This window comes from Siphateles boraxobius, unplaced genomic scaffold (genome assembly GCF_051911475.1).
Source record: "Siphateles boraxobius isolate OS27281-9 unplaced genomic scaffold, OSU_SipBor_1 46, whole genome shotgun sequence".
NCBI lineage: Eukaryota > Metazoa > Chordata > Actinopteri > Cypriniformes > Leuciscidae > Siphateles > Siphateles boraxobius.
Window position 1 is genome coordinate 18,679,543 of NW_027509097.1, and position 9,919 is coordinate 18,689,461.

The window sequence follows — 9,919 nt, forward strand, 5'->3', positions numbered from 1 at the left end:
GAGGAAGGAAATGTATTGTAGTTCTGGTTAACTGTCAGGATAAACGAAACTAAGGCAAGGAATGGGATATATGAACTACATAGCACATAAAGCTCCATTTACTCACGTGGTTCACGCTCCAGCGTGTAGTCGAGTGTGTTTGTGTGCATGTGGTTCTCTGTACGTTAGTTAAAAATGGTTTAGATTTGGTTATTAAGAAATAAACTATAAATTTGCGCTTGTAAAATATTTCGGTCCGGCGTCAGTGGAAGAAAGATGTCGGTGTTTATGGATTTAAACATCATCAGCAGTAATGACAAGAACAGACTCAAAAGCATAATAGAGACAGCTGCTCATCGTGAGTATCATTAATAGTAGTTATAGTAGTAGTTTTGAAGGCTTATTCTTATTTGAAATATAACGCCATTGAAAATCTAACTACTGAAAAAAGAAAGAAGACTATATCTGCTGTACTTTTAGAGAAACACTTAATGCTGTTATAAACTTGTAACGTTCATTTATATTTCAGTTGGTTACTCAACAGTCGCAATAAACTATGTGGTTGAACCACAACAGAAGAAACCGGTATGATATAAAGAAGTTACTCTCATCTGTACACTTTGAGGGACTTCATGTGATGCTATTATTTTCTTGTATTACAGGAGATTCCTAAGCCACAGAGTGTGTCAGACATATTTGATAAATTCCCAATAGTACAGGTAATTTACTTCAGCGTGTTTCCAGGGCATAATTAACCGGGATGAATATTCTGTTAATGAATAGATCTGCTCTTTTTTTTTCCTTTTCCGTTCATTCCGTTCAAGGGGAAATCATCACCAATCAAAGTACTGAATCGATTGACCATTGTGGCTTCTGATCCATCTCATTTTGTTAGTATATAATGAGGAAACAACAAAAACATTTTTGTTACAGTATTCAAATGGTGAGATTTGTATTGTCTTGTTGTTATTCTCTTCAGAGGCCAACCAATGAATACAAAAACTTTGATCTGGTGGCGGTGTACCCCAAAACAGAAAAACTCTTTCATGTAAGTGAAATTGCAATTCTGAATTAGCTTCAGTTTAGGCCAATAAGTATTAGTTATTTTCTTTACATTTCTGATGACAACCAACGGTTGTTGTGTTATTAAAGTGTTTGTATGTTTTCCCTCATCTGAGCCAGGCAGCCTGCATGACTTTTGATGTCGACATTATCTGCATTGCAGTGACTGAAAAACAGCCTTTCCATTTTAAAAGGGCTCCAGTTAATGGGGTGAGTTTATAGCATTTTATAGCCATACCTACCAGGTGATTTCAAGCAGTACTAACACATTTATTTTAAAAATTGATTTAGTAGTTTAATAACCAAAATTACAGCAATGTGAATATGAGGACATATTTCACACCAAAATTAAAATAAATGTACTTGGCTCATGTTGAGTTGAATGAGCCCCTTTTATAATATTTTCTCATGATGTTTTTGGTCCACTTTTCTTATACTTTCATTATCTTTAACATTTCACCTTTCAATATGGGTTTAAAACATCATGAACATAGATAAATAAGAGATTTGCAATTTTTGTTTGAATTATCCCTTTAATTTAATTTATATCATCACTGATGTCATATTGTTTGTCACTTCAGGCTATTGACAGGGGGGTTTTCTTTGAGATCTGTTATGCAGCAGGCATCAGAGACAACATTATGAGAAGATACACCATTTCCAATGCCTTCGTCCTCATGGAACTCTGCAAAGGAAAAGTATGTTGTTCCTTTTTTTTGCACATAAATGGCCATAAAACATTACGCTGATTCACAAATTGCACCCCCCCCCCCGACAGAATATCATAGTGTCCAGTGGAGCAGAAAGGGTAAAAAAGTATTTTGTTAATATATAATTTCAATATTACTGTATTGTATGGTCAGTTTGACGTTTCCATCTGTTTTTTTGTTTTTTTCTTAGTCTCTTGAGTTGAGAGGCCCATATGACATTTCCAATTTGTATCCTTTTTAAATTAGTATATAAATAAGTTAATATACCTGAATATGTCATGGTACATTTAAGGCACTGTGTGCATGTTGGTATGTTCCTTCATTGAGATTTCAGGGGGCTTGTGTTCAGCCTGTCTGATGGAGACGCCAAAGCTGCTGTTTCTACTAACTGTCGATCTGTTTTGCTGCATGGAGGTAAATTGATAGGAAAGAGCCCTACTATTTCCCATTTCTTCAGTAAAGGCATAAATCTATTCCACATGGTCCTGTTTCCAGTTAGTTTGCTCTTTGATTTGCGGAGTATGCATTTATACTGGTGGGCATAAGAGAGGTTTTTATTAATTTTTCAGTCTTTTTGATATTACATTTGTTTAAAATTATATATGAATGTTGTTCATAGGTGATTTTCATGATTCTTTATAACAGAGACGAGAGCTACTGCTTTTGGTGTTGTTCACACCATGAAGAAACCACAAACTCCTGAGAAGCAAGAAGAGGAAACTCCAGCACCTAAAAAGGCCAAAATTGAACTAGTGTAACCAGTATCAGTATTCTAGCTAAGGTTTAAGTATTCATGTATTATAACTATTTTATAATTATATATATATATATATATATATATATATATATATATATATATATATTCTGTTCCTTTAAGTCTTGCAATCTACTTAAAAATTAAATACAGTCATGAAAACATGTAAAAATTACATTTATTTCATCAACCTTTGGAAGAATTGCAAGCAAAATGGTTCATGTCTTACTAAATACTTTCAGAAATAAAATCAAGATCAAAACTTAGCATGAAGCTAAATCTAATCTCAGCAACAGAGCCAATTCAGGCAGTGCATTTCCATTTGAAAAGAGGAAGCATTATGATCTGATTTCCAAGTTTCTCATTCCTTTTTGCCTTATCTATACTTCAATAAAAAGTTACTGTGCTTCACTTTCAAAAACTCTTATAAAACTTTTCTTTTCAAAAGGTGTAATGTAGTGCAGAGCTTAATAATATACCTTCCCTAAATATCAGATTCTAAAAATGCAGGTTTTGAGCATATTATGCCCATAGTGTAGCTGTGGTGGTCAAGTATTGTTCTATTTTTTACCATCCTTAAAGTTGTCAAAGATAGTTTTAGCTCCGTTCTGCCACTCACAAACACTGTCCATCGGTGACTTTCCCTCCTGAAGAAAACAAAGCAATGGCAAGTGTGATCAAACAATAGTGAAAATACTCTACAAAAATGTCTACAAAAATGTCAACTAAAAATTGTTTTAGATAACTTTTTTTCCCCACTAGCAAAAGGAATAAGTTTACATAATTACCAGAAGATGGCACTGCACACAGCTTAAAGGGATAGTTCACCCAAAAATGAAAATTGTCATGATTTTCTTACACTTGTTCCAAACCTGTATTAATTACTTTCTTCTGTTGAACTAAAAAGATAATGTTGGTAACCAGACAGTTGACAGTAGCCACTGACTTCCATAATATATTTTTTTTCCTACTATGGAAGTCAATGGCTACTGTCAACTGTTTGGTTACCACCATTCTTCAAAATATATTTTGTGTTCATCTGAACAAAGAAACTCATACAGGTTTAAAACAACATGAGGGTGAGTAAATCATGACAGAATTTACATTCTTGGGTGAACTATCCCTTTAAATAAGTAGCTGTCATTTAGACAGCTATGCATTGATTGGCTACACCCTATGTAAATTATATTAGCCATATATCATACATCAGCAACAGGATAATAGTATACATACTAAATATTACATTTAAAAATTCTTACATGATTCTTCAGTTTTAAGTCAGAAGAACCTGGATCAGTTGGAAACGATTCAGTCTGACAGCATCGTGCATTGGTGTGTCACCCTCCTGATGCAGAATGACATTTAAGTGACCATTAAAGTGCTAATTAACCATTTTCTGACTCAAAGTCTTTGTTGCATGATTTCTTACTATGTCTTTTGCGTTGACGTCTGCACCACAGTGTATGAGATGTTCAGTACATTCATGTTGTCCTGTCCTGACTGCCACATGAAGGGGAGTGCTGCGAAGCTAAGGACGCCAAGAGTGACCAAAAGAGCTATAGCCTAACATTAAAACAAATTTGCAGTTTGAATAACTACTTCTACCTGGTCTCTGGAATCCAGTTTTGCCCCATGATTAAGTAGTGCTTCCAGCACTGGCAAACTGCCGCCACGACAAGCCCAGTGAACTTCAGTTGCTTGAAGCTATTTAAACACAACCATGAGAGAAGTAAGTTCCACTTATATTATCCAAAAATTGTATTCACAGAATAGATATGGAGGAATGGCTGCTCATTTTTTAATTGTATATAAATAAAAAGCAATAAACACATACACCTAATGAAACTAGAGTAAATATTTATATAAGAATTATAGAAGCAGCAGTCAGTTTTGTTAAAAATTTTGAAAACAAAATTCGGTGCAACCAACATGCAGGGCAATAAACAGGAAGTGAGATAATAGTGAGAACCCCTGACCCCCATGACATAAAGATCAATGAGTATCAAAAATATATGTATTAATTAATTTCAAACTGAACTAATGTATTATATTGAGGCCCTAAAGGATCCAAGAAATGGAAAAGTAAAATGGATATATAGAATTTCTCTTAATTATTTTCTCTTGTTAGGCTAATTTCTTGCAAATTATCCCCTATATAGTTGTTTTCCTCTTTTTGTTGTATCCTTGATATTATGAATGTGATAGTTTAATACATTGCGATCTTCTGTAAGTGTATTATGTTCTTGTTAATGCAAAAACTTAAATAAGATTTATAAAAATATATATTATGTGAATAAAAAATACATTCAAATTCAAAAGTTTTTCAAAACCATTATGAAACAACATTTCATAATTTGGTACATGGATTTTAAGCAGTATTAAAATATTTTTCCTTGTGTTTACCTTGCACGTTTTTATCAAGCACAAATGTGTGTTTGTATCCATAGACAAAGTACATGTAAACTGGAATCTTTAACCAAAAGCATCAAATGAAACTATATATAAAAAAACAAAGCTTTTTAAAAGACATTTAGAAGTACCTACCAGTTCATCGACCTGTAGGATTCCCATGACTTTACTTGAAAATTCCTTGTGTCAAAACTATAGCATCTGAGCCAAGTGTCACTTTTATATGTGGTGGCGATAGTTGGAGGAGGTGATGGTCCTGTTGTTCAGTGACTCCCACATCTAAGGTGTCCCTCGTCACTGTGATGTCACATTTTGGGTGGCGCTGAGGGTGAAAAACCACCATTTTCAGAAGTTAAATGTCTTTGGGAGACATTTGACGTAATGGAAATGAAACCTGAGGGGAACTTGAGGTGCCGCCATAGAGCCCCTTGTCTCCAAGGATGAGTTACAGTTGTCCGCAAGAGCTGAAATCACAGAACACAACTCCACATATCACACAAAAGATGACAGGGAATGTTTATGAAGTTATGACTATAACATCATAATCAGTTTTGACTGTCATATATTAGGGGAGCTGTCTTCATTTATGAGGCTATTTTCTTCTGGATTTCATCACTTACATTACTTCTGTTACGAGAGCAGGTAAAATTGTCACACCCTGTGACTATTTTAAATGGAGCTGAATCACTTAGAGTAATGAGTCACATGTATGGTTGACTTGTCACATGTACATGGTCTATAAACCTGAGAAATGATACAGATCAAAGAGTGTATCTGTTAAAATGAACATATAGTGACATTGTACTATGTCTAATTGAGTGCCACTTTCAAAGTTTTCTTAAGCATTGTGGGAGGCTATATAGCATATTTTAACAAGCAGAATATTTCACTGGTGTTAGACAGAGAGATCCCTCCATAATACCTAATATTTGTTGTATTATCAGCATCATGAAGAGTACAAAATATTGTCATTGGAGTCTATGGACACAGGTGTCTTCTTTATTCACTTAAACTTTAGAGTGCACTTTATCAAGAAATAAAGACAGTCTGTGCAAGTTCAATTCAGCAACACAGAAAAAATTGCTCATAGCAGCTAAAAAAAAATACAAATGAAGATTAACTTATTTAACATATTTCTTTAATAACTGTGTCAAGAGTTCAACAAGTTGTATATATAAAATTATAATATTGGTGCAGGGCTTTTAAACTGGGGGCTGACATGGGAGTCTACAGAAAATTTGCGAGAAAATCGGATTAAATATATATATTTAAAATAAGATGTTTTTTCAAAAACACTGTACAATGTATTTAGAGGGTTGTTAATTTAATAATCATATAAATACTTTTTTTAAAATACACAAATCGAAACACGTCAAAATTGTAATTTTGTTGTGCATCAAATCAAAGATTTTGAATTTGCAAACATCGCTTTTAAATCGAATCAAACCTCTGTGAATTGTGAATGGAATTTTCTCACCACTTCTTAAACTTTCATCTAAAATCACAATGAAAATTGCACATCTTTTCTATTATAAATAATTTATCCATGGACATCCTTTTTCTTTTTAAATCATAAGCCCTCATAATCTTTAATCAAAATAATGGCATGTCATCTCTTCTCTGATGTGTTTACTGGCCTGAGGGCAGGACTTCACAGATCTTTATTAGGAAGGGTTTAAGCAAAGTTTCTGATGCTTATTCAATGAACCATGAACAATTATTGCACATGCACCAGTTGAACAGTCCTTAAGACACCAAATGTTTACAGTCAGTAGCCAATCAAGTTTTCAATACAATAACTCAGAAAAACGCCTTGGTGGAAGAGAACTTTGAAATTTGTTCTTTTTAAGTCTCAGTTGTTGAATCTGTTTATGATATTTACACGTTAATTTTGCAGATAAAACATTTGCAGATAAAAAAAAAAAGCAGTTGAAATAGAGAGGAAGTTTCATTGATAAGGGAATAAGTCCAATCAGACAAAAATGAGACTTCTACATTTACACTGTATTTTGTTGATGTTTTTAGGCCATAGGTCAGTAGGATATCTGATATGTGAATTGAAGCTTCCGTCATGTGTTTTTATCTGTCCTCATTCTCAGCGTGTTATTAAAATGCTTGTAAAAGATGATCTGTAACTTAACACATTGCCTGAATACCTATAGCAACCATTTCTGGACCGTGTAACACCCTTTACCTGCTCTTTAATGACCTGAGGTTTGACACACACTCACGCAATGCTGTAAACAGTTTTCCTGTAAAGAGACCACTTAAAATCATCTTTGGCTTTGCACATTACCATTTTAGACTTTTTCTTAAACCATGTGATTTTATTGTCATCTCTAATATTTTTCTTAAGTCTTTTCTAATTTTAAACAGTATTTTTACTGTATTTCCATAAAAAACAGCTAAACATGTTTTAAAAATAAAAATGTTTTTAACAAGTGTTCAGAAGGCATGTATCACATTAACTTCATGCTTTGAGTTTTCAGTCAGGTGGTATACTCTGATTGATTTATCTACTATGGCACGTGTGTGTGTGTTGAACTTGTCACCACCCAGCTCTGGTACAGCATACCTTGAGCAATATTAATATGGAATATGAAATATAAACCTTGTGCTGATACATGTAATACATTAGAGATACTGCAAGGCAGGTTTTCAAATCTTTCATCACATTAATGCTTAATGTTAAATAAAATATTATTCATTAATGCATGACATTTTAGCAGTCATATTACAGAAAAGTTGAGCATTTGAGTAATCGGCAGAGCAACAGGTTATGAGCCTCTTGCATTACACACCTGAGACCCTTGAAGGAAGGAGAGTGGGAACCGCAGAGACTGCAGCTTGTGAAGATAGATGATCCTGTACATAAACAGGTGAACATATTATTTCACACTCTTGCTAGCTTATTTCATTTATCTGATAATTATCTCCAATAGTGGACATAACAGGACAATTTTGATATATTTTCATTGTAATTAACATTTCCACCACATCTCACATTATGTATTGTTTAAATTGTTTAAAGTTTCTTTGAAACAATCTGTATTGTAAAAAGCACTATATAAATAAAGATGACTTGACTTTAAAAATTTCTGTGGCTAATTTCATAGCTAGCATGTACATAAATGCAATTAAATAATTGTTTTGCATTAAATAATATTCACTTTTGACTAGAAATGACAGGAATAAAATATTAAAATATTTTTCTTTGTTTTTAAAGACACTGTAAACAAGTACATTAACCTTTTAAAAATAACTTAAAAGCAGCAAAATTGTTGCTTGTGGCGGAAATGCCAGAAACAGTTGTAATTTATGTATAGATTTGTGCAAATTAAATAATTTTCACGCAATAAATATTGAATAGTTCCATGTATATTGTTTATGTTTAATAATGAATTGATTATATCCTTGTGAAATCCAAGTATGTCCCCATAAAGGAAAAGTGTGTATCACACCTAAGAGTAAGAGGAAGACCAAATGTGAGTGGACTTCATGCATCTAATCAGTTTGAGACATTCTCATTTGCTCCCTTAAAGGAGAACTCCGGGCAATGTTTAAGTTAATCTTGATCGTCATACCTTTGTGAGTAGCCTACTGTCTACAGGAAAGAAAAACGAACCGGGTTGGTGCTAACAACACGGAGCTGCTCCCGCAAATGCCCAGAGCTCCCCCTCAGCTAAAACGGCAGTTATGGGGGCATATACATAAAGAGTGTCTTTTGACACAAAATGCCATTAAAATGTCTGTCCAACATGAACAGGGCCCTTACATATGAACAAGATGCGTTTAGCAACTTAGCCATTGTTTAAATTCACCTAAATAGTGTTTTAGACGGCTAGCTCGCGCTGAAGTCCCGTGGGAACTCCGTTGTAGCCAAAGGTAAATAGTAGTGATGGGAATTCCGGTTCTTTACCGCCAACCGGTTCTTTCGGACAGTTCGTTTCAATGAACCGGTTCAAAAAACTCGTTCACCTGTTATTTTACGTAATCGCGCAATGACGTAAATTCTTTCATCCCGCGGAGATCATCGGTTCTCAAATGTCGGGTCCGAAAGAAGCAGTTTTCGGTTCAGTGTGGTGATTCGAAACGGCAACAATTCTTGAGAATCGCTGTAGCAAAACGACGCTGATCGCGCGCGCGAGAGAGAGAAATAGCAGTGTGCAGGTGGGAGGAGCGTATAGTGTGTGAAGAGTGATGATCGGAGTTGCTTACAAGTGAAGAAGAAATGGTTCGCGTTTGTGCAGTTCCGAATTATGGCAACAGAATGTGAAAATACAAAAACGTATTTTCATGGTCTTCCTGTCCATGACCTCAAGATTCTGCAGTTGTGTCTAGTTGTAGATTTCAACGTGATGCGCAAACTCCCATACAAGTAGGCTACTGCGCGCTAAATATTACCGCATTTGCAGTGAACACTTTGACAAGGATGACTACACAGACACAACACAGCGGGGCCGGTTGAAGAAAAAAGAGATTACATGGACGAAGACGTGTGCAACCACTGTGGAGGTAATGTAAACTTTATGTCTCCTTCCATTTGGGCGCTGTGTTGTGTCTGTACAGTCATCCTTGTACGGCACAAACGCGAACCATTTCTTCTTCACCTGCACACTGCTATTTACCTTTGGCTACAACGGACTTCCCAAGGGACTTCAGCGCGAGACTAAACACTATTTAGGTTAATTTAAACAATGGCTAAGTTGCTAAACGCACCTTGTTCACATGTAAGGGCCCTGTTCATGTTGGACAGTCATTTTAATTGCATTTTGTGTCTGTTAAAAGGCACAAAGACACTCTTTATGTATATGCCCCCATAACTGCCGTTTTAGCTGAGGGGGAGCTCTGGGCATTTGTGGGAACAGCTCCGTGTTGCAAGCACCAATCCAGTTCGTGTTTTTTTTTCTTCTTTAGACAGTACTCACAAAGGTAACGATCAAGATTAACTTAAAAATTGCCCGGAGTTCTCCTTTAAAATTGTGTTTTTGGCCTTTCCCATTTT

General features: G+C 34.9%; 2 protein-coding genes across 2 annotated transcripts; one reads left to right on the forward strand and one right to left on the reverse strand.

Annotated features, from left to right (window-relative positions):
* The first annotated feature begins 92 nt into the window (after positions 1 to 92).
* Positions 93 to 3,899, forward strand: rpp30 (ribonuclease P/MRP 30 subunit). Its single transcript, XM_077201195.1, has 11 exons — positions 93 to 337; positions 509 to 564; positions 642 to 698; positions 804 to 869; positions 959 to 1,027; positions 1,162 to 1,251; positions 1,623 to 1,739; positions 1,820 to 1,849; positions 1,942 to 1,979; positions 2,086 to 2,165; positions 2,397 to 3,899. Exons 1-11 carry the CDS (start codon positions 256 to 258, stop codon positions 2,507 to 2,509), a joined length of 798 nt encoding a protein of 265 aa, XP_077057310.1. The 5' UTR covers positions 93 to 255; the 3' UTR covers positions 2,510 to 3,899.
* Positions 3,066 to 5,076, reverse strand: ankrd1b (ankyrin repeat domain 1b (cardiac muscle)). The gene is given in 6 exon segments (XM_077201292.1): positions 3,066 to 3,152; positions 3,765 to 3,787; positions 3,790 to 3,850; positions 3,935 to 4,033; positions 4,111 to 4,209; positions 5,050 to 5,076. Coding segments are annotated over 6 exon segments (396 nt in total).
* Between the last annotated feature and the right edge of the window lie 4,843 nt (positions 5,077 to 9,919).